The sequence below is a fragment of the Mirounga angustirostris genome, unplaced genomic scaffold (assembly GCF_029215605.1).
Source record: "Mirounga angustirostris isolate CCGP_5_RB_7025 unplaced genomic scaffold, mMirAng1.0.hap1 SCAF_5, whole genome shotgun sequence".
Classification (NCBI taxonomy): domain Eukaryota; kingdom Metazoa; phylum Chordata; class Mammalia; order Carnivora; family Phocidae; genus Mirounga; species Mirounga angustirostris.
Window position 1 is genome coordinate 24,499,129 of NW_026991713.1, and position 25,290 is coordinate 24,524,418.

General features: G+C 33.3%; 1 protein-coding gene across 5 annotated transcripts in view; it reads left to right on the top strand.

Moving 5' to 3' along the window:
- CDK17 (cyclin dependent kinase 17) overlaps positions 1-25,290 on the top strand; it is a 113,550-nt gene that overhangs the window by 74,992 nt on the left and 13,268 nt on the right. For all 5 annotated transcript variants that reach the window (XR_010411383.1, XR_010411382.1, XM_045872806.3 and 2 more), the window contains exons 3-10: positions 2,093-2,257; positions 6,669-6,802; positions 10,079-10,204; positions 19,169-19,225; positions 20,264-20,378; positions 21,086-21,180; positions 21,426-21,488; positions 22,494-22,617. Coding sequence is in view for 3 of the 5 variants with exons in the window: in XM_045872806.3 (XP_045728762.2) it covers positions 2,093-2,257; positions 6,669-6,802; positions 10,079-10,204; positions 19,169-19,225; positions 20,264-20,378; positions 21,086-21,180; positions 21,426-21,488; positions 22,494-22,617 (879 nt within the window). In the remaining 2 variants the exon portion in view is untranslated. The remainder of the gene's footprint in view (positions 1-2,092; positions 2,258-6,668; positions 6,803-10,078; positions 10,205-19,168; positions 19,226-20,263; positions 20,379-21,085; positions 21,181-21,425; positions 21,489-22,493; positions 22,618-25,290) is intronic.

Below are 25,290 nucleotides of genomic sequence, written 5' to 3' on the forward strand. Positions count from 1 at the left end.
AGCAATCTTGTATTTTAACAAGTCTCTGAAGGTGATAATGAAACATGCTAAAGTTTTACTCCTGCCACATGTCAACTTTTGCAGTAGCTTTAACCTCTGGACTATCTTCTAACTCACCGTCACCTATCTTCCCAAGATTGGCTCTTTCTTGCATTTATATCTCTGTCAAAAATACTTCTACAGAGAGAACTTTACTCAGTATCCAGTGTAAAATAGCTACTCCTTTATTTTCTGTCATCTCTCTTTTGCATATTGCCTATCATTATCTGATGTTTTTCTTATTCATTAGTTTCTTATTTGTTTCCCCTCCGTAAGATCTTATAATCTTAGAGAGTAGTACCTTGCTTGTTTTGTTCACCTGTTGATGCCCAGGACCTGGAGTAGTAGGCACAAAATAAATAAATGGCCTCTGAATAATTGAATGTTTTTTATGATCTCCTTTTTTTCTCCTATATTCATCAAGACTGTAAAGCTCTAATCCCTAGGATAACTTTACAGAGCAACTAAAACATGTTGTCTATAGGCAGAATAATTCTGTATTTTATTATGATTCTAGATATGAAATATTATAACCTAGAAAGAGAAAATTTTTTCTTATATGTTCTAGCTTGTATCCTACACTGTTTGACTATTTAATTTTTGCACTTTTTCAGATACCCCTTCCCCATTCATTATTAAATCATTGGTTATTTTACTAGGCTTAAGATCCCCCAAATCTTTGATCAGCCAGCTATTGCCAAGGAATGTATAGGCCATAGGAAGCTTTGGACAGATATTATCTATTACTAGTTAGGTACTTTTCCTTTTTCCAGTCTGGTGTTCTACCCAAATTAGATAACTTGGGCTCTGTCTGAGCCCCAAGGGCCCTTTGGCCCCATCCTCCTTTTCCCACCTTCTTTTATGCAGCCATTATTAGTAGAGGTGCAGGCCTCGTGGTCGTCTTGTTCTTGGTGTCTGATTAACCTTTACAGGTAGGGGAAACCAATCAGTAGATATTCTTACTCCTGATGATCAGCTGCAAAAGAGCTGGCTCCATTTTTTTTTTTTTTAAAGATTTTATTTATTTATTTGAGAGAGAGAGAGAATGAGAGAGAGCACATGAGAGGGGGGAGGGTCAGAGGGAGAAGCAGACTCCCTGCCGAGCAGGGAGCCCGATGCGGGACTCGATCCTGGGACTCCAGGATCATGACCTGAGCCGAAGGCAGTCGCTTAACCAACTGAGCCACCCAGGCGCCCGAGCTGGCTCCATTTTAGAGGAGAAAAGATATTCAGAGAAGCCAAGTTCCTTTTAAAATTCTTTAGCTACTAGCAGTAAAACATAATTCTAATACAGAAGACTAATTCCTTGTCATAGAAGACTTCATCATGTCTTTAACCTATTTTAGAGCTCTTCTTTAGAGGTGGAAAAGAATCATGAAATTCCTCATAAGCATTACAAAACAGGATTTCTCCCATTTATAATTAAATAACTTTTAAGTATTCTATATTTTTTAAATGTTTCTGCTTGTTTATAAGTCTGAGATTTCTTAAAAAAAAAAAAACTCTTTATATTAAAAGTCCCAAATTTTGGGTAAGAAATTTCAGAACCTCTATATTGATATATGCTTAAGTACTTCTATGTTTATCCATTAACTGACATACCTTTTGAATGTCTAGCAAATAGGGATATAAATTCCTTGAGGCCAGGACCATGTCTTTTATATTCTATAGCATGCCTAATTATAAGGCATATATGAGACAGTTAGTAAATGTAGGAGTAGTTTGGAAACAAACTTGGGATATATTAAAATAAGCAAATGGATAAAATCTATGGGCTCTGTTAGTAGTTTTGTGATTGCTAATCAATTTTGGTTATATAAGAAGTGCTTACTTAAGTGATTGGACCAATTTCAAATATTGAAGTATTTTCTGTATTTTTTCATGGAAATTATTTTAATTCTGGTTCTTTGTATAGATAGCCAAAGAATTCTTAAATGTTACTGATCTTATAAACCTTTTGTTCTTTGTTTTCTGTTTTTCTTTCTCAATCCTTTTCATGTGATCCTGGATCTTGGGCTGTTAATGGAACGATTTTGGATACTGTGAACCACAGAGCCTATTGTGAAGAATGGCAGACCTCCAACCTCTCACAGTATGCATTCCTTCCTCCATCAGTACACAGGGTCCTTCAAGAAGCCCCCATTGAGGAGACCACATAGCGTTATTGGAGGAAGCCTTGGATCCTTCATGGCAATGCCCAGAAATGGAAGCAGATTAGGTAATTTAACAGTCCTTTTTTTTTTTTTTTTAACTTTCTGACTGTGAGTCATACGTGTAGTAGCTATTGTTATAGTTGTATGGAAGTCAGCCAGCCTTCATTATCTGATTTTTTTTATAAAATAAAAATCAAGTTGAAAATAACAGAGATAGCAGAAAGATGGAAGGCTCTAGAGAGGTACTAGTGTTGACACTACAGAGGAGTAACATTTGAAAACCTGTCCACCAGGAAGAAAACAAAACCCCTAGGAGATGGATGCAAGATTTCAAGATGAATGGCATTTCAAGATGGTGCTTAATTTAGGGTCATACCATGGTAACTCCAGATTATCACCATAAGATAGTCCAGTGCAATGATTCGTATACATGATTGTCACCTGAGTTGCTATTCTTATGTCACTATGTCATTCTAAATATTTAGGAAAAATATATACCTGCAAGTTTCTGTTTATTTCTCTGGTCTTTTTTGATAGCATCTTACTATCATGTTTTGATTTTTAAAATCATTTTAAGCATAAATTATAGTCTCATGACATAATTACTGAAGTTTCTGAGGGTTTTGTTTTACTCCTTGCTTTATCTGCTTCCTTGGCAGGTTATTTCCTCGTGTGTTTTGTTAATTTGGGGAGTGTGAGCTTATCTATAGTGGGGTTTACCTATGGGGAAATGTATGTAGCCTTTATTCCTATAGGTATAAACCTACAGAATGGTGTGCTATAGTTGTCTCACACTGGTTCATGAGAGATGATTGTTAAATTTTCAGGAATTTTCCAAGCTGGTTGTTAAATATAGCCATTATTAAAGTTTAAATGTTAAAAACCTATAATTAAGTAAGCTGATTACAAAAGTAATGAATCCTCAAAAGTCATTATTTCTAAATTATTTTACTACACTTTACTATTACCTCTATTACAAATTATTTTACTACACTTTACTATTACCTCTGCTTTTGGGGTTATTTCTGTTGTATCTGTATAGTCAAAATTTTATGTAATGGTATGTACATTTCTTCCCAACTACATGCTCAGTGATGGTCATGTTGTAGCTTGAACTTGGCCATGGAGGGAGTACTTACCTCAGAGAAATTGGAAAAAACTTCACATCAGGACTTGATATATATTGTTTTGTTGTCTAGACTGGGGATTGGCATACTTTCCTGCAAAGGTCCAGATTGTAAATTTTTCAGGTTTTGTGGGCCACATATGATCTCTGTTGCATATTCTTTTTAAAATAACTCTTTAAAGGTGCAGAAAATATTTTTAGCTCAGGAACTGTACAAAAACAGGTCACATTTGCTGATCTTTGGTCTGAATTTAAGAAAGTAATATTGAAAATGTTAGTAATGCAGATTAAAAGTGTGTTGTATCTGTAGCTTTTACAGTTGTGAATGGCAGAAAATTGAGCCATCTGAAGTAAATATTCTTCCAGTACTCAAAAACTATTACCTGATTTAGCAAAGAAGTTGCTCACACCAGTGACAAATGAGTGAAGTTTTGACATACTCTTCATTGTTTCACTTTTGTCTTATTAATGGAAATGAAAATACGGATACTCATGTTGGAACTACACTTGTTTGTTAATGACATGAGCAACTTCTTGGTTGAGTCCGATGGTACTCAAGTATTTATTTATAGTTTGAGATTCCTATGCTCCTTTGTAGTCCTTGTGCAGTAGAACAGATTTAAGTCTGCCCTTTATAGTACTTTAAGAGTCTTGTGCCTTTCTTTAGGAAACTCTCACTTGCACCTTGGACACCTGATGCTTCCTCTTTTATCCCAGTGTGGCAGCTAAACCCAAGCATTTTCTTGCCAAGATCAGCAACCCCTCCCTGAGAGAGTAACAGAGTCAATTTATACATAACATCTTTTGGCTCTCAGTTCTCTTTGTCTTTGCTTCCTTGGTATTATGCACATATTCTTTCATACTCAGCTATGCATTTTAAATTATTATTACATCTTATTCAACATTTCCTTGAGGAAGGAAGGTTTTCTGATTTTGCCGGAAATAGAAGGCATGGTTAAGTTATCTTTAACATTTTAAAAGTGTGACAGAAAAGAATACTTGGCCTTAGATGTGTTGTATACCATCAGATTAGCAATCAGTTACCAATACATTGACTTTTATTGCCAAGTTAATTTTTTGTTCAGATCTTAGTATAAAATTTCTCCAGAAATCTTTATGTAATTGAAGTATATCCTTAAATTACATATCAGTCTATTAAAAACTATCATATTTGCAACTGCTTATCAGTGTGAGTAAGAATTTTCTCAATGTGAGGGGCGCCTGGGTGGCTCAGCCGTTAAGCGTCTGCCTTCGGCTCAGGTCATGATCCCAGGGTCCTGGGATCGAGCCCCGCATTGGGCTCCCTGCTTGGCAGGAAGCCTGCTTCTCCCTCTCCCACTCCCCCTGCTTGTGTTCCCTCTCTCACTGTGTCTCTCTCTGTCAAATAAATAAATAAAATCTTAAAAAAAAAAAAAGAATTTTCTCAATGTGTTTATCAAGGAGCACCTGAGTAGCTCGGGTGGTTAAGCATCTGACTGTTGATTTCAGCCCAGGTCATGATCTCAGGGTTGTGAGACCGAGCCCCCTGTTGGGCTCCACACTGGGTGTGGAATCTGCCTAAGATTCTCCCTCTCCCTCTGCCCCCCGCCCCAACTCATGCACATGTACTCTCTCTCTCTAAAAAATAATATGTTATCAAGACAAAAAACAAAAATAGAGGAATTTTAAGACTGATTTGATAAGATCCTTGAGTTCAGTTTTTTGTTAAATGGTTCTCATTTTCTTAGGCAGATATTCATTAAAAATACAAATTTGTAACTATAAAATACTATTTTGTTTTACATGTTGGTATTTCATATAACATTTCATTTGAAAGAAGAGATATAGTTACCTAGTGCATTCTTTGATTTTTACTTAATATTTAATTTATGGGATTATTTGTTGACCACCTTCTAAACACCAGGTGCTTTGTTCAGTGTGGGGAATATAAAAGTGAATAAGCTAAATCTTGCCCCCCAAGGATCTCCTAACTTGGTATAAAAATCATCTGAAACCAAAAAATGCACTTCAGTGCAGTGGATGTGGTAGGTGTGGGCACAGTAGTCATCTGTGTCTGGAAAAGATTTTACTGAGTGATGACAAATGAATATAGTTTTGAAAAAATAAGTATGAGTTCACCAAATTGTTAAATTGGGGAAAGGCATCTCTTATGGGTAAAAGAGGGGGGGAAAGTGTGTTGTGTTAAAGCACTCTAGCATGAAACAATATGATACTTTTGGGGGAATGAATAATTGCATGAAGAGAACCAGTGGTAAGAGATGTGTTTGATATCTAGCATTTGTTTGTTTCTGGTGTGCAATTCTTGCTAGATGAATTACAGGATGATTGACAAATGCAAATATAGAGCAGGTATTATACAAGTTATATAAGTTTGTTTTTAATATTCCCAGATGGAATTAATCTTCCTCCTCTCTACTCCCATTTAACTTTCATCTTTAATATTTAATAAAGAAAAGAAACCTGTGACACCACTTTGTTTTGTAATTTAAATATATTTTTTCCTCCATACAGATTTTTGGTGGTCACAAGATGTTTCTGTAGTTAAATAGATATTCAGTAAATAATTTTTGATTTTTTTTTTTTTAAATTTTTAACACTGTGGAGAGGGGAAGCTCCATTAATGGCTTTAAAAACTTATTTTTTAAGGATATTCAAAGTAATAGATCATTTGGCTGTAGACCCAGTGGCACATTATTTTACAGAAAAAATACTAAACTAAATAAAAGGCAAAAGACCAGGTTTCTATTTTCGCTATGCCTCTAAGCTGTGTAACCTTTCAAAATCATTTAACCTTTCAAAGTCTCAGTTCCCAGATCTGGAAAATGAGAGAACTGACTAAATAATCCTCATGTTATTTCCAGTCTGTAATTTTATTATTCAGCTCTTGATAATAACTTGGATGTTAATTATTTTCATAGTTTTTCATAATCTGAGTGTGAAAGGTTTCTCACTACTGTTTCAAGACATCTGAGTGGGCGCCTGGGTGGCTCAGTTGGTTAAGCGACTGCCTTCGGCTCAGGTCATGATCCTGGAGTCCCTGGATCAAGTCCCGCATCGGGCTCCCCGCTCAGCAGGGAGCCTGCTTCTCCCTCTGACCCTCCCCCCTCTCATGTGCTCTCTCTCTCTCATTCTCTCTGTCTCAAATAAATAAAATCTTTAAAAAAAAAAAAAAAGACATCTGAGTTACGTTTTGATCTATTAGTTACACAGAGCAACCAGAATGTAAAAAACTTTTATGATTTTTATGTGTTGGCTGTCTTTATCTTATTTGTAGTGATAATAAATTATGTGATATAGTAAGGTGTAATGCATCTCTTTGAAGATAAATAATGTTTCATTTTGTGATACAGATATTGTTCATGAAAATCTAAAAATGGGATCAGATGGTGAGAGTGACCAAGCTTCTGGGACATCATCTGATGAAGTACAGTCACCTACAGGCGTTTGTCTTAGAAATCGTATACATAGACGGATCTCAATGGAGGTAACCATATGGCTGCATATGTGTGTTTGTGTGTATGAATACACATATACATCAAACAGTAAATGACCATTTGAAAATTTTCATGAAGGCAAATGACATTGTAAGAAAATTGTTTCTTTGCATTAGTAATGAGTAGTCTTGTGAATATTTCCTTTTTTCTAATTATCTATCCCAAGGCAAGTATACATTAATTATATTTAACAATCCACAAAAAACATGTAGGGTGTCTGTAAGGGAAATGTGAATTTTCAAAAATACTGGAAATTCAGAATGATACTTTAGCAAAGTTTTCTTTTTAGAAAATATGATTTTAATTATATTTTTGAGGCTTATCTGGATATTTAGTATTTTATTTTATAAATATTTTATTTCAGATTTCAAAATGTATACATAAAATAAGCACCAGCTTTTTTTTTTTTTGCTTTATATTATAAATATGGGTATCATTTCCTTTATGGCTTATTATACCTACTGATTTCTGTAGAACATATAAGTTATGTCTTCATGTAAAAGAATTAATAGCTCATGTATAACCTTGAGATCAAAGTTGATTATGAATGTTATTTCAGTATATACTATAGATTAAAATAGTTTTCTCCAAAACAGTTGAACATGTTTTGAATTAAGAATATTGTTTTTTTTGGTGCCTTTGAGTTGAGATTACAGTGCTTGGGGTATCTGTCCCGTTGGTTGATTGCATTTTTATTGATAAAAGATTGCTCTTAATCAGTTAAAAAACGGTATTTTCAACTCTTGAGATCAACTTGGTATCTGTTCATATCACTATATCATAATAATATATATTTTTCTTCTATCATATCTTTACAAGTTTTTTTACTATTAGGATTTTTATTTGAACTTTCTCTTCCATTGAGCTGTATTTATTTTTTGCCCCAAAGGTGACAGTCCCTTGATGATATTCTTTCTTTTGTATATTATAATAGCTGAAAAGACTTCTTTCTTAACATCCTCTACATCTTGCATTCACATATGTATTCTTACTTAGAATGTTTTTGGATGTTACTTTCTGTGTATTCTTCTAGATAAATTTTAAATATTTTGTTCTAATAATGTTATTGTGATTTGTTTGGGATTATGTAAAATGTAAAACATTTAATATGGGAGAACCATTATCTTTTCATTACTTAGTCTTACCATTTGGGAATATGGTATATATTTCTGTACTTGAGTTATATGTTTCTCAGTAAACGTTTACATAGTTCCTATACATCTCAATTTTGTTTTATGGTTTGGTTACTGTTACAGATAGTAGGGATTTATTTTTTATAGGATTTATGTTTCTTAGTGTGACAATATAGGCAAGATTCCCTTTTAATTTCTCCCAGTTCACATTTTATAATTAAATGGAATAGAAATGCCCCCCGCTTAAGAACCACCCTTTCATCCCTGGAATAAATCCCACTTAAATATTAATATATATAAATATATATTTAATATCACATATTTATATATCTATATTATATATATTTATAGCATATATTTATATCTATATTATATATTTATATTACATTTTAAATACATATTTACATGTTTGTTTATTAATATATTAAATATATATTACATTACTATAATTAATATAAATATACCAACATATAATTAATATAATTATATTTTATAATGATATATTGTTATACATATATAATGTGTATATAATATATATGTATTATATTATATATTTATATTATATATGTATTATATTTATATACAAATATAAAATATAATAATTATTAAATATATATATTTAAATTAAGTAAGCTCTGTGCCCAACATGGGACTTGAACTCATTACCCTAAGATCAAGAGTTGCATGCCCTATCAACGGAGCTAGCCAGGCACCCCTGATTTTTTTTTCATGTATTGTTGGATCTGGTTTGCTGATGTTTTGTGGAGGATTTCTGCGTCTATGTTAGAAATATTGGCCTGTAGTTCTCTTTTTTTTTGTGGTGTCTTTATCTGGTTTTGGTATCAGGGTAATGCTGGCCTCATAGAATGAATTCGGAAGCTTTCTTTCCTCTTCTATTTTTTGGAATAGTTTGAGGAGAATAGGTATTAACTCTTCTTTAAATTTTTGGTGGGATTCATCTGTGAAACTGTCTGGTTCTGGGCTTTTATTTGTTGCGAGTTTTTTGATAACTGATTAAATTTCATTGCTGGTAATTGGTCTTTTCAGATTTTCTATTTCTTCCTGATTTAGTTTTGGGAGGTTGTTATATGTTTCTAGGAATTTATCCATTTCTTCTAGGTTGTCCAGTTTGTTGGCTTATAATTTTTCCTAATATTCTCTTATAATCCTTTGCTTTTCTGTGGAGTTGGTTGTTATTTCTCATCTTTCCTTTATGATTTTGAGTCCTCTCTCTCTCTTTTTTTTTTTTTTTTGATGAGTCTGGCTAATGGTTTATCAATTTTATTGATCTTTTTTTTAAAGATTTATTTATTTGAGAGAGAGAGCATGCACATGCACACACAGGGGAGGGGCAAAGGGAGAAGGAGAGAATCTTGAGCAGACTCCCTGCTGACCACGGAGCCCTACACCAGGCTCAATCTCTTGACCCTGAGATCATAACCTTAGCCAAAATCAAGAGTTAGATGCTTAGCCAACTGAGCCACCCAGGCATCCCAATTTTGTTGATCTTTTCAACAAACTAGCTTCTAGTTTCATTGATCTGTTCTTTTTTTTTTTTTTTTTTAAGTCTCTATTTCATTTATTTCTACTCTAATCTTTATCATTTCCTTCCTTCTACTAGGTTTGGGCATTGTTCTTTTTCTAGTTTCTTTAGGTGTAAAGTGAGGTTGTTTAGTTGAGATTTTTCTCGCTTTTTACTTCTTTCTGTTGATACAGCACTAATAAAAGATTTCGGTTGTCTCACTATGTTGCATACAAAACCTTACAATATCTGCTTGGTTAGTTATTAAACTGGTCACATTTTGTGGTAGTCTTTGCATCTTCCTACATGGTATAATAATGTCTAAGTAAATTCCATGTGGAATTCACCAGTGAAAGGACTCAGAAATAACTGGGTTTGCAGAGTACCATTTCTGTAGAACTATGTTGTATACTTCTGCTTACAGTAAATGCGTTTGCATTCAGATATTATATATAATCAACATGTATAACTTTAAAACTGTAATAAAACTTACAGCTATTTATCATTAATAAATAATATAGTAGAGCCCATGAATTCAAAAATGAAATGCTCTTGTCTCTTCTATTTGTGATTACCTACAAATACCTTTTTTTCCCTTTTTTTAAATAAAGGATTTAAATAAGCGGTTATCACTGCCTGCAGATATCAGAATACCTGATGGATATCTTGAAAAATTGCAGATAAACAGTCCACCATTTGATCAACCAATGAGCCGAAGGTCTCGTAGAGCTTCTTTAGTAAGTTTTCAGTCTCCTCTGTCTATGCCATCAAATCTGTTTGTTTGGATTTTCTGGGTGTAAACATTTCACATTAATTTTTATATTTGCTTTTTTAATAACTAAATTTTTTACATTGCTCTTAGGATTTTATTGTTTTCCACTTCTTAAGGGTTTAAAGATGCATGTTGGAATACAATTTAAGCTATATTCTGTTTTATTTTTTGGAAAAATTTTATTGATATATGCTAGAAGTATAGAATATGTATTAAATATGTAAATATATACTACGGATACAGAAAAGTACATAAACCATTGTGGTATAGCTCAGTGTATTTTTTGCAAAGTTAACATACCTGTGTAACCAGTACCCAAATCAATAAAAGAAAATGCCTGAAACCCCAAAATCCCCTTCCTGCCACCCTCTCTGTTCACTTTCTACTCCACTTCCTCAACTGTAGCCACATCCCTGCTTTCTAATGCTAAAGATTAGATTTACCTATGTTTCCCATTGTTTTGGTTATATAATGCTTGTAGTATATTTTAATATCTCAAAAGGCTTTTTAAAATCTTCATTTACATTCACATTCTTATTTTAAAAATGCTTTTGTTATTTCTAATTATTCATATTTAAACTTTTGAACTTGAATTATGATTATATAAATTATTAAAATACATTTTATACAAATATAAAAATGTGTATTCAAGTTTATATTATACAATATGCATGGAAGAATAGAGTATGTATTCTTTTTTTGGCTGACCTCTTTTGCTGAATGTTATGCTCATGTTTCATCTAGTTTGTTGCATATAGTTATAGTTAATTTGTTCTTACTGTTGCATGGTATTCCATTGTATACTGTACTTTATCCAGTTTCCTGTTGATGGACATTTAAATGTTTGGGTTGTTTTTAGTTTTTGCTTATTACAAAATAGTGGTTCTGTCATCATTCTTGTACATGTATTTTGGTTAATATATGTAAGCATTTCTGTTGAGTACATACCTAGGGGTGGAACTGTTGGATCGGATTGTGTGCATATGTTCAGCTTTCCTAAACACTGTCAAAAGAGTTTCCAAAGTGGGTCATACCAATTTACACTCACATCAGTATTTGACAGTTCTGTTTGTTCTCCTTAGCCAGTTTTTGATATTGTCTCTTTTTAAAAAAATTTTTAACTTTTCTGGTGAGTGTGTAATGTTACCTTATTGTGGTTTCATTTGCATTTTTCTGATGACTAAGCTGAACACCTTTTTAATGCTTATTGGCCATTTAGGTATACCTTCTTTTGTGAGTTAACTGCTTAAGTCTGTCGTCTCTTTTCTTTTGGGTTTTCTGCCTTTTTCTTACTGATTTATGGAAATTCTTTATAAATTCTGTATAAAGAAACTGTGAGTTATATGTCTTGCAAATATCTTCTAGCATGCACCAGTTGACCCTTGCAATTGCATTAAGCACTGCTGATTGAAAGGTCAGCTTTCCCTGTTGCAGTGTCACCTTTGACATAAGTTCAGGTGATTGTATATGTAAGGATCTCTTTTGGATGGTTATAGTCCTATAGTAGAGGTACATATAAAGTGCTGTGGGACGACAGAAGAGATAGCAAGTAAAATGACTTTGCATATCACAGGCTTACAGAGGAGATAGTGCTTTAGCTGGCTCTAGAAGGACGGGTAGGAACTTGTCAGGTTGACAGTGGGTAGAAGGGTGTTCTAAGCAGAGAAAACTTGATGTACTAATACCCACAAGTATGAATGTAGGTATGTTGGGGAAATTATAACTGATATGAAGGGTAAATGTGGAATAAGATTAAAGAATAGGGCTTGAAAGAATAGGATAAATCCAGACTGTAAAAAGCTTTGGCTACCAGGCCAGGCAAGGAGTCTGAACTTCATTCATCCCATGTAATGGACCTCAGAGGTATTGATTTAAACAAGGACTGACGTAATCACATTTTTGTTTCATAACAGTGGCTTCAGGAAAAGTGTAAATGAAGTAGGAGGAGAGAAAGACTAGAGGCAGGAAGATGGATTAGGAATTTATTCAAAATTAGGGATGATGCAGCAGTCATGTGGGAATGGGAAGTAGAATCCAGATCCTCAGGGTCATGTAGAGATAAAATAGGCAGGACCTCTGGTACTCAGCTGAACTTTGTGTCTGAAGAAGGAGCAGTTGATGAGGATTCCTGGATTGCTAGCAGTTGTTATTCTCCTTTTTACATATTATATCATGGAATGTTTTTATCCACCAGAAACTTCTGTTGGGTTACATATTCTAAGGAATAAAATTACCTTATGCTGTATATAACTGAGCACATTGTTATGTTAATTTGACATTCATCAGTGTATAATAAAAGTATAGTGCCAACTGGATTTTGGTATACAGGTTTATGATCGTCATAGTTTTGCATCACTGCCTAAGACATTTTTATTTAAATAGCTTTGCCATTTGATTACCTGGTTGAAAGTGTTCTTTGGCTATCGATTTTTATCAAAGATTAGTACTCAGGATAAATTTTGGAGTTATTGAGTGTTCAGATTGGAACTAAAGGTATGAGTTAATCACCACGTAATTCTTAAAGCTGTTCTTTAGGAGCTTTTTCAGTCTACGTGAAATTAAGGAAAACAGTGCCCTCTAATGAATGTTAAGTGATGGAGTTTTTATTGTGGTTGAGTATTCCTACTCATCTTCCTTGGTTTTTGATCTAAAGTGGTTTATAGATTTCAGATTAATTATGCCAGCTGTGTTTTGGTTTCTGCTAATGCACCCTTTTCATTATTCATCTACCTTGCTAAACTAAACCATTTGGTGTCTTTTGAAGTATATTAGAAAATTATTTTTCACTACCCTAGGTTTATGTATGAAGGGGAAGGATTAGGGAATAGATGGAAGGAGAAGGGAGAAGAAATATATTCTTCACATGTGTTAGAGCTCATGTTTCCATGATAATATAGTCCTTTTTTCCCCAAGATTTATTTATTTTAGCCCACACAAATGGGGGGGAGGGGCAGAGGGAGAGGGAGAGAATCTCAAGCAGACTCCATGCTGAGCATGGAGCCCAACGCAGGGCACGATCCCACAACCCTGATTCATGACCTGAGCCAAAATTAAGAATCAGATGCTTAACCAACTGAGCCACCCCGGCACCCCTGGATAATATATTCTTTATCTAAAAAAATAAAATATATTTTTGAGATAAAATATAAAATTTTAACCTTGTCTTTCTAAAAGTATAAAACTTTATATTTTTGCATATTCAATAGCAATGTATAACAAATAGAGTAGTTAAAATAACATACATCCTTTGAGTAGGAATTAAGAAACAAATCACAGTTTCTGATGAAGAAAGACCTACAATAGGGCTAATTGGTTCTTCTGTAAATTTATGATCATCAGCAGCAGCCTAAAATGAACCTTCAGAATTGCTTGGCTACCCTATATTGTTTTTCTCTGGTTAACCCTTCCCCTCTCAATATACGCAGATGATCTCTTTTCCTACATGATAAAGAAGAGAAAAGCCATAACCAGAAACCCTCTCATTTTTTGAATAACAGATGTGCAAATCCATCTACACCTATACTCATTCTGCTCTTTCGTCCTTCTTTTTCTTTTTTTTTTTTTTTTAAGATTTTATTTATTTATTCATGAGAGACAGAGAGAGGCAAAGGGAGCAGACTCCCCGTGGATCAGGGAGCCCAGTGCGGGACTCGATCCCAGGACACCAGAATCGTGACCTGAGCCGAAGACAGACGCTTAACCAATTGGGCCACCCAGGCACCCTCTTTACTTCTTTTAATATTGAGGAATTGTCTTTCTTCTTATCCCATCTCCTCAGGATGCTTTAGAATATTTTTGTCATCCTGTACACTCGTATATATTCAGTCTCCCTCACTTGACTAAATTCTTCCTATTTTCATTTTAGAATAGTTTTAGATTTACAGAAAAATTTAAAAGATAACATAAAGAGCCCATACACATACCCAGTTACTACTATTATTAACATTTTACATTACTTTAGTGTGTCACAACTAAGGAAATCAGTATTTTGTGTATTACTACTATTCCACACTTTATTCAGATTTCCCTAGTTTTCTACTAATGTCCTTTTTTTGTCCCAGGGTCCCATCTAGGACACCACATTACATTTAGTTGTTTTATCTCATGTTAAAGATACTGGTTATTGGATTGGTGAAGGGCTGTTTAATATTCATTATGGTTGATTAGAAGTGAGATGTTCTAACTCTTAACATATTTAATTACATATTAGATTAGTGGAAAGCCCACATGCCAATAATCAAGATTCATTAGAACATTGATTCACTTAGAATGATGGCATGCCCAGTGGCATTTTTGTGACTGTTAAGTGCAGCTCTAGTAGATTGAGAGTCTGTATATGAAAATTTGCCTCATTATATTGAAATTATAGGTTTTACACATTTACAGAATCTGCTTGTTCCTAACAATGAGTTGGATTCCTCATTCATGGCTTGAGCAATATATATCATATGTAGTCCTTTTTTATTTCTATGAGTAGGTGAAAAAGTAGTGTATCAAGTCCTGATTTCTCTTAGAAATAGTAAATATATCATGGAGTGTGGAAGTGAGGCTCAAAGTCCACTCACAATTTAATTTACCTTTGGTATATTATGTACAGAATTAAGATCGTATCATACTGATGGTAACAATAATTTTTGGAACACAAAATTAGCAAATAGAATAAAGGTTCTCAATCTCTTTTCTGCCCCGGACATTTCTAACAGTAACAGTAACTCCATGATCTCACAAGGAGGGAAATGGATGTTTGAAAAAAATCTCCCTTTGTCCCCTGTGTTTCTTATATATGCATTCACTTTTAGTATGGCATCTATAGAACTTCTGCACATACTTCATTTGTTTTTAAGCTCAGACTGCATTGCTAGCATGTTAATACCTCTTAAGGAGGGCACTTTTGTGATGACCACTGGGTGTTACATGTAAGTGATGAATCACTAAATTCTCCTAAAACCAATATCACACTATATGTTAACCAGAATTTAAATAAAAACTTGGGAAAAAAATCTTTACAACTATGATACAGTGATTGTGTTGGCAGAGCTAGAGTAATCCAGAAATCTCCCATAGTGCTCAATATCATATGCAGGTTACATTTAATTATAGAAAGGCTATTATAAATTATAATTTATTTTGCATTTTTTAAAAGTTTTCATGTGCTTATGCTATAAGAGTCATCTGAACAGGAATTTGATTGGGGCTGCCAAAAAAGCCAGGTATTCTCTTGGAGCAGTAAAATAACAAAAAACTATCTTCATTTGTTTGGAAAGTAGAATTAAGGAGATTTTTATATTTTATTAAAATATAAAGTTGAGGCACTTGGGTGGCTCAGTTGGTTAAGCATCTGACTCTTAATTTCATCTCAGATCATGATCTCAGGGTTGTGGGATTGAGCTCCAAAGTTCAGCTCTGTGCTCAGCTGGGAGTCTGCTTGAGATTCTCTCCCTCTCCCTCGGCCCCTCCCCCTGCTTGTGCTTGCACTCTGTCTCTCTCTCTAAAATAAATCTTTTTTTTTTTTAAGATTTTATTTATTTATTTGACAGAGAGAGAGGCAACGAGAGAGGGAACACAAGCAGGGGGAGTGGGAGAGGAGAAGCAGGCTTCCCGCTGAGCAGGGAGCCCGATGTGGGGCTCGATCCCAGGACCCTGGGATCATGACCTGAGCTAAAGGCAGACGCTTAATGACTGAGCCAGCGAGGTGCCCCTAAAATAAATAAATCTTTAAAAAATAAAATATAATATAAAGCTTACTGTTTGATTCCTTTAGCTATTTCTGTTTTTATAAAACTTTTAAACTATTGTAAAATAATCTAATGATGGAACTCAGTCTAGATTGTGAACTCACAAAAGCAGGAATCATTTCTGTCGTCTTCACTATATCCCTAGTACCTAGCATTGTACTTGGTAAATGTTGGATAAATGAACTTTGTCCTCTGTCCTCTGAATAATTTCTGTAGGAGAACATGTCAACAAGCTAGTCATTATATCTATTGTTAATCTTGTCATGTTCAGCAGATAAAAATGCAAGCAAAATTTTCTAAAAATTTCATTTAAAGATTCAGTAAGTAATATTTACATGTAATTATTAAAGCCTTAAGGCTGGAAATTATTAAATGAGGTGGTTACACTTTATTCTGGCAGATAATTTCACTCGTATAACTATGCCTTTTGTCTGAATTCTCTCCCTGACTGCATGATGAAATTCAGTAATGCTCTTTATCTTATAGATTGATTATTCAAATTTAAATGAAACTTTATAATTATAGTACAGTATTTACCTTTTTGAAAAGCAGACTTTCGGGGCGCCTGGGTGGCTCAGTCGTTAAGGATCTGCATTCGGCTCAGGTCATGATCCCAGGGTCCTGGGATCAAGCCCCATGTTGGTTGCGTGCTCAGTGGGAGGCCTGCTTCTCCTTCTACCGCTCTCCCTGCTTGTGTTCCCTCTCTCGCTGTCTCTCTGTCAAATAAATAAATAAAATCTTTAAAAAAATAAAATAAAAAGTAGACTTTCAGCATATTTTAATGATCTCACTAAATGTCATTCTCTGAAGACTTTGTTATATTAATATTTGATCATCCATTAGTTTATTCCTTATATACTTCATATGATACGGTAATCTGTATAACATTTTTATCTTTACAGTGAATTTGTAGTCCACTTACATACTCTTTAAAGCAAATTATCAGCATTTTTGTCATAGCCACTGGACTATTGGACCAAAGTATATTTGATGTTTTAAAGGAGTGCTAGTATTTATTTACTTAAGATAAAAGAATGAATAAGAAAATTTCCCAACTCTTGATGAGAAAAAGTTTCTAGCTTGCAGTCGTATTTTTCTTTGTGGTTCTCATTATTATAGGTGATATTTTTATTTTTCTCAGGACATTCGTTGTTTTGTTTATATTAGTTTCCATTTACTATCAATACAGTTTTTTTCCCTTCATTTAAGATATGACACAAGACTTAAAATTCATGACAGAAGTGTAGTAGTTCCATATTTGTGATTTTAATGAATTCTAGAGATAGGTATAAGAAAATAAACACATTCTACTGTAGTCTATGTGACACTGGCAGTCTTTTCAAAGTAGTTATTTAAGATCCTATCTAAATAGGCTATAAATAAAACATACATACACTAAGATTATTCAGGATCAGGTTCTCATGTACCAAATAGTGGGCTATTTGCCACATTTTCTGTATTAAAGTTAAACTCCATTTCTCCATTTGTAATTGGAAAGTGTTACCTACTGTAGTTTCACCTTATTATTCTGCATAGTTATTGATAATAGGAAGGACTTAGTATCTCTCAGTCACATATAAGACAGTGCACATGGGTGGATGGTGTGTGACAGTTCCCAAATCACATTTTTTAAATAAAATTGCTTGAAAATACCACATAGTGAGAAAAACTTTAAAGATTCCCAAAATTCTTGCAGTCATCCATTAATACCACCTATGAGCAAAGTTTTTATTAGTTTAGCAAAGTTGAATTAAGTATTATTGGACATACAGTTTTCCTCATGGCTTTTAAGAGGATATAAATCATTATAACAAAAGGATAAAAAATGTCAACTATGCTTTACTAAAAACAATAAAATTTAATTAAAAAAAGATAACAGTCTATTTGAGGGACCTGTGCTATTTTTGGCCTTTCAACTTTGGGCAGTTTAACTGTTCAAAATGGTAAGTGATGTTAAGTCAAATTGTCAAGTACCGTTTTTATTTTATTCAACACCTCTGGAAAAATTGCATATTTGAACCTTCACAGTTGGACTAAAACATAGTATTTTAGGATCCAGTATTATTTATATAACTTTGAGAGCTGAGATTATGTATAAAAGAACGTTGTTTCTTTTCACTGGCTATTCATTTAAGGGCATGAGCACCACACTCAGTGAGAAGTGAATCTTTAGATTATTGCCTTTTCCACGATCTACAAAGGAATACGAGAGAGCAATTTTAAGAAGATTCTTACTCCTCTGTTGTTTATCTTTTTTCTGTTGCTGCTCTCTCAATCCCTAAGTTTTCATCTCTGTATTTTTTTTCTTAAATCTTTTGAGGCTTTTTGTTTTTAGTTTTTAAATATTAGGTTTCCATTACATATTTGGGTGTATTCCATCTACCTCATTTATTGATTCCATACAGAAGTGAGGCAAACAAGCTCCAGGTTTAAAAGCAATGGTTTTGAGAACTTACTTTTAAAGACTTTTTGGGAAAGGGTGGGGGTGTCAGATTTAGACTTACTACTTCTGTGTTAGTTTCCTGATCCGTAATGGAGTGTGACTTGCACTTGTCTTTTTCATTGCATTTTGGTTAGAAAACCTGAAGCAAGTAGTATTTTGTTGTTTGCAGGCCGTCCTAGAGAAGTCGAAAATTGGTGAAGGAAAATATGTAGGAAAATTACTTACTTTGCAGTTTTGCTAGAAAGAAAATCATGTAGTTGTCTTTTATAAAATTCTTCAGTATCTTAAAATGCTTGTGGTATCTTAAAATCTCAGGGCCTTAAAGTAAAACATTTTTTCTTAGCAGAATGTTAACCAATCTATATAAAAAGATGGTTTGGCAGTTTTAATTGTGAACTTTGATGTTTTAGAACCTTGAATGTTCCAACATTGGGTGAATTTTAAAACTTGACAGATGTTCAACAATTTAATTATAATCAGATTTTTCTATTTCAAGACACTCGTTAGAGCAGGAAAGTTTCAGAAATTGGTGAAGAGGGGCACCTGTTGGCTCAGTCGGTAGAGCATGCGACTCTTGATCTTGGGGTCGGGAGTTCAAGCCCCATGTTGGGCATGGAGCTTACCTTAAAAGAAATAATAAAAATAAAGTGCACTCCTTTAAAAAGAAAAAGAATAATATTAAAAAAAAGAAATTGAGGAAGAGATGGATTGAAATTTTAAGAATACTAAATTTATTATTGTTTGCTTTCAGTCAGAAATTGGGTTTGGAAAAATGGAAACCTATATCAAATTGGAAAAGCTTGGAGAGGTAAGCAGATACTTATTTCAAAAATATAAAACACCTTTCTTTTTCCTTGTTCATTATCCAAACTCCACAATTAGTCCACAGTTTCTACCAGCCTAGAAAACAAATGTAAACACTGTTGTCTAAAGATTATATCTTGTACCAAAAAGGCAACAGAATGTTGGAAGAAAACCTTCAGTTCTTGAAATTATGCTATCAATTTGAGAGGAAATGAGTATTTTTTATAGCTTGTAATCTTTTAAAGCAAAAAATATTGTGCTTTCTTGGTAACACAATATAGGCATCTATTAGCCTCCTGGCCATCATGTGGGAAATTGAATGAGTTCAAACCTGCGAAAAATCAAAATTTTATCTCTAAAGATAAAGACACATCTCATTGAAGGTTAAGGAAATTTTTGGCTGAGAAGTCCTTGGTTTTCTTGAACTTGATACGGGTACTGACTAATTTTGAAGTGGTCTGTCTTCCAGGGTGAGAAAGGACCAGCCAGAAAATAATGGAATTAGCTAACAGGGAAGCTTAAGAGAATTTGTGGGCTATCTTGGCAATGGTAGAACTCTCCTGTAGAATGTATTTGTTCTTTAAAGGAGAGTGAATGTACACAAATTCTGAAAAGTCTGAGAACTGATAAAATTTTTCTGATTTAACATTATGTCAGTTACATTTTCAGTTTTCAGTTAATATGCTCACTTAGTTGCCTCAAAGTCCACATACCATTGCAGGTAAAGTACCTTTGACTCTAAAGCTACTGATCCAGTTGTTAATCTGATAAAAAGTATAAAAAGTAAATCAAATATTCTATGTTTTCATACTTTGAGGCACTCCATAGGGTTATAAGAATATGGAGGCTCTGCATATGGTACTACTGAAAGTCCTCTTAGCTATAAGAAAACCGAGACTAATCATTGTAGAGTTTTCCTTGCAAAAATGGACTTTAACATATGCTTACAAATTAGGAATTTAGTTAGGGCTCTTTATTGTAGAGATGCTATAGATAGACTCTTAGGATATTTTGATGTGTCTTTCAAAAATATATTTTATAGGGTACATATGCGACAGTATATAAAGGAAGAAGTAAATTGACAGAGAATTTGGTGGCATTAAAAGAGATCCGGTTGGAACATGAAGAAGGTGCACCCTGTACAGCTATAAGAGAAGGTAAAATTAGATCTTTGTGAGCAGAATGTATAAAAGAGTTTATATAGAATGTTTTAAAACCAAAGCTGCATAACAAGAATTCATTTTTTTTGTAAGTAGGAAAGAGCTCAGATATAGAGGACTGGGAGATATATTTAGACATTAAAACTAATTTTTAAAGTCAAAATATTTAACAGTATTAATTATTGTATAGTTTATAGTGAGATACTATGAAGTCATTAAAAATTATTGTCATGGAAAAATATTTGACATTGGGAAATGTTATATATTATCTATGGGGAAAAGCAAACTATAAATTGATATATACAGAATGTAAATACCATGATACCATTTTTTTTTAAAGCTAGATTATCCAGAAAATGGCTTGAAGCAACTCATGACCAATTTGGAGGAAAAAAAATGGTATCTTAAACTATATCTAAATTAATCTTGTAAGTCTCAATAAGTTAATATTTGAGAAAAAACAGAAGATGATGTTATGGAGAATATTACTGTAACATTGGGAATAGTTTTAAGTATTAAAAACAAGCCCAAAGCCATTAAATAAAAGAAAAAATGATTCTATTAAAATTTATACTACAGATCCGATTGGTGAATTTTTGTTTTACACTGAAGAGAATCTTACACTCAGTTCATGTGGTAAACTTCAGGTTTTTATAGTCTGGCTACCACAGACTAAATAATTGACTTTCTTTTCTTTTTTGCAGTTTCACTATTAAAGGATCTAAAACATGCAAATATAGTAACCTTACATGATATTGTTCATACAGATAAATCTTTGACTCTGGTTTTTGAGTATCTGGTAAGCATTTAACGAAAATTCAGTATTTACTTTTGCTATAATGAAACATAGGAAATTGAGTTCACAGCTCCAGGGCATTGCTGTTTAGTTATTGGTATTTAATTAAATTATGTGTTGTGCATTCAATATCTTTTCCCCAAGAAAAAAAAAACTTTTAAAAATTATATACTGTTAAAAGTAAATCACCCGTGCCTTCTGAGAAGTATGTATCACATATCACATAGTAAAGTACTGTATTTTTTCAGGATAAAGACCTAAAACAGTACATGGATGACTGTGGAAACATCATGAGTATGCACAATGTAAAGGTATGTTTTAGTGTGTCATTTTAAATAGCCCTTATATTTTTCAGACATAAAAAGGAACAGGAATATATAGAAATAGTAATTTTAGAGTTTTCAAAACATATAAATGTGTAGTGTGTGGAAACTGCTGCTTAGAATTTCTTCAGGCCTGTTGTTCAGCTTCCTGCCTTGGCTTATTCTTAATGTCCTAATGCTCTATTTTTCACCTACATGTAAGCTGAAGATACATTCTTGAATCCTCTGTACTTGAGGCTCTTTTTCGTCAACTCCAGAGAATTGAAGACCTTCTCTGTTCCACATCCCCTTTTCTACCAAAATGTACAAAAAAGTGTACCATTAGCTTTATAGGAATTGCTTTTTTCAGAGAGTCATTCAGAGCTCTACAGTGCTAATTCCCTTTTCTGAATCATAGCAGATTTCGAAGGCTGAGTAGGAGGTGCAGAAAGTAAAGTACCCAGAGGGTGGGTGATAGAAGCTGGTTTAGGTTATTTTTATAGCACGTAATTTGCCAGAGCCTATGCAGCACCATTTTCTTTGACACCTCAGAATTTTTATAAAACCACCAGTTCCAATGCCTTATTTTAACAACACTGTCCCAGATCAGGTTTTTTTTGGCGGGTGGGGGTAGATGTTGGTTAGTTGTTTTGCCAGAATATCATAATCAGATTGTAAGCCTTAGTAGGCCTGTGAGCTTATGAGGATATATTTATTTTAAATCATTTTCTGTAACAAATGGACTATTACTATGCAGAGTTTCATTTCACTTTATTTTTAATATTTATTTTCATAGAAATTGTCAGACTAGAAAAATAGGTAGATGCTTCAAATAAAATAATAAATTGTAAAATTCAGAGAACAACTATATCAGGAAAGGCTTTGTACTTAAGGATGCGGGTTTTTTTTTTCTTTGACTCTTCCAGGCCAGTTGCTTTTTGTTTACCGTAACATGCTTACCAAAGGATTGTCTTATTACTTGTAAGACTAATTTCTGTTCATTTGTTTCTGTAGCTGTTTCTGTACCAAATTCTCCGTGGTTTGGCGTATTGCCACAGAAGAAAGGTGTTGCACCGAGACTTGAAACCACAGAACCTACTCATTAATGAAAAAGGAGAATTAAAGCTAGCCGATTTTGGTATGGATGTGTAAGATATTTATAAATAGTTCCAGGTGGTTACAGTTATAAGAACAACTGTGTGATTGCTTTTATGTGAGTTTGGAAATTTTCTCTGTAGCCCATGGAATAAGATACTGGATAAAACCTTGGTGGGTGAGTTATGTTCATGAAGGCCAAAAGGCACCAGTTCTCAGGTGTGGTCTTTAGACCCCTAAGCATCCTGAGACCCTTTCAGGGCATCTCCAAAGGTGTATTTTATCAAAATTACACTAAATGTTACTTGCCTTTTTCACTGTGTTAATACCTGCAGTGATAGTCCAGAAGCACTAAGGGTAAAGCTACTGGTTTGTGCATTAATATAAATTAAGGCAGTGGCACAAATTGTACTTAGTAGTCATTGTGTTCTTCACCACTATATACACTTGGAGGGAAAAAGGGTCAGTTACATATAAAAAGATATTTGATGAAGTAGTAAAACTAACTCATTTTTATTAAATCTCCACCTTTAAGTACATGTCTTTTTAGTATTTTATGTAATGAAATGAGAAGTATGTATAAAACCCATTTGCTATACATGGAAATACTGTGGTTATCTCAAGGAATAGTGTTTATGTGAATGCAAACTGAATTAACCCTTTTTTTCAAGAACATCATTTTTACTTAAAAAAATGACGGACCAACTATGGGTACTCAGACTTAGGTATTTTGGCGCACGTTTTCTTGGAAATAAGTGAGCCTATCACTTCAAGGAAAACAACTGAAAGTATTTCTTGCCAAAAGAGAGGTTTGAGTTTTCAAGCAAAAATTAAATTTTGGAAATTTGGATCTGCCGCTTTGAGCTCGATATTTTCTCCATACTTAAAAGACTTTACTGGTGAGATCAGTGGTGATATTAACAAATATGGGTTTTTTTTATATGTTTAGAAATCTGTAGGCATTTGGAATATCTGTATAACCTAGGGAATCAATATTTTCCAAATGACTAGTACTTACATGATACTACAGAATCATGCATGGGTAAAAGATCCACTTAAAGTACAAGATAGACCAGTGAATTTTAATGTAACAAGAGTATGAGAAGTTTACTAATATAATTTCAGTTACCACATAATGTTTAAGAAATTAAATCTGATGTAGTGTCAAAGAAGAATATGCACAATTTTCAGAAAAGGCTGTTTGCTCTTCCTCTTTCCAACTTCGTATCTATGTGAGATCTCATTCTCTTCCTATACTTCAAAGCAACATATCACAACAGATTGAATGCAAAAGCAGTTGTGAGAATCTAAGAGTCTTCTTTTAAAATAGACTACAAAAATTTGAATAAAGACCATTTGTACTGATTTTTATTATCCTTTAGAAAAAATCTTTTTCATAAAAATTCATGTTAATATATAATAAGTGGTGATTTTAATGAATAAGTTTTAAATTTTTCTCAGTTTTTCTAATATGGCAAATATCAGTCAATATAAATAAAAGCTGTTTGGGTCCTCAGTAATTTTAAATTTTGATAAAAGGGGTCCTGAGACTAAAGAGTTTAAATGCCACTACTGCAAGGTGGTTCTTTAATATTCTTGCCACCATGACTTTGTATTTATATGCTTATTAACTAATTAATTAATGCTATTTATCTGTCTCTCTTTAGCTAACCCAATTTTAATGAGATTACATGTTCCTTTTGCTTCTAGGAAGTAAATTTTTTTACATTAAAGAAACTTTGTATAGTAGCTTTGTTTTTTTTTTGGTTTTTTTTTTTTTAATATTCCACATTTTGAGAGTTTCAGTACTCTAATAGAACGTGGTTTTAAAAAGCCAGTGCAGTTTTTACAATTAGCACTTCATCATTTTTCATAAGTGATATTTACTTTTGGAGTATTGCACTAAATTTGAAAATATAAGTGTTTCAAGTATTGCTTTGTTAATAATTAAAAACTCACTAAGTGGTGAGTTTATTCAGGAAATTCCTATACTTTTACTCATTTAACTTTACTATTTGAAAGTAGGTTAGTATTGTTCCTTCCTTAAAAAAAGGAAACGGGTATAGGTCACATGTGTTTAAACTTATGAGTTATTTGCATATGCTCATGTACATTATACAGTCTGTTGGGCACAGTTTATGTTGTTACTTTCCTTATAATTGTTATTTTCTCTCTCTTTTGGTTTTTGTTGTTGTTGTTGTTTTGTTTTGTTTTGTTTTGCTGAGCTGCATTTACTGGTCCTTAGTCGTTAATCCTAAAATGAATAGCAGTGATAGAGGAACCCTGCTTGGCTATTAGAAATGAAAAATTTACTTTTGGGGGGAAATGCTGTGAGTGCTTTAAATTTTGCTTCTAACAAAACAAGCCAAGCGAATTTATCTTTTCACAGGCCAACAAGAAATTCTGATTATTCCATGAGATAGTACAATCAGTTTTGTCTCTGCTTTTAGTTATTTATTTTTTATTGGTTGTGTAGTAAATATACTTAAGGACTGCAAGTAAAGGAGGGTCATATAACTTTGAGTATTTTATTGTAAATTGATCTTGAAAATTCTCTCCTTTTTCCTGTGATTGATGAAATTCAGATCTAGGGAAGTACTAATATAGACAAACATTTTCTTTTTTTTTTTTAAAGATTTTATTTATTTATTTGACAGAGAGAGACACAGCGAGAGAGGGAACACAAGCAGGGGGAGGGGGAGAGGGAGAAGCAGGC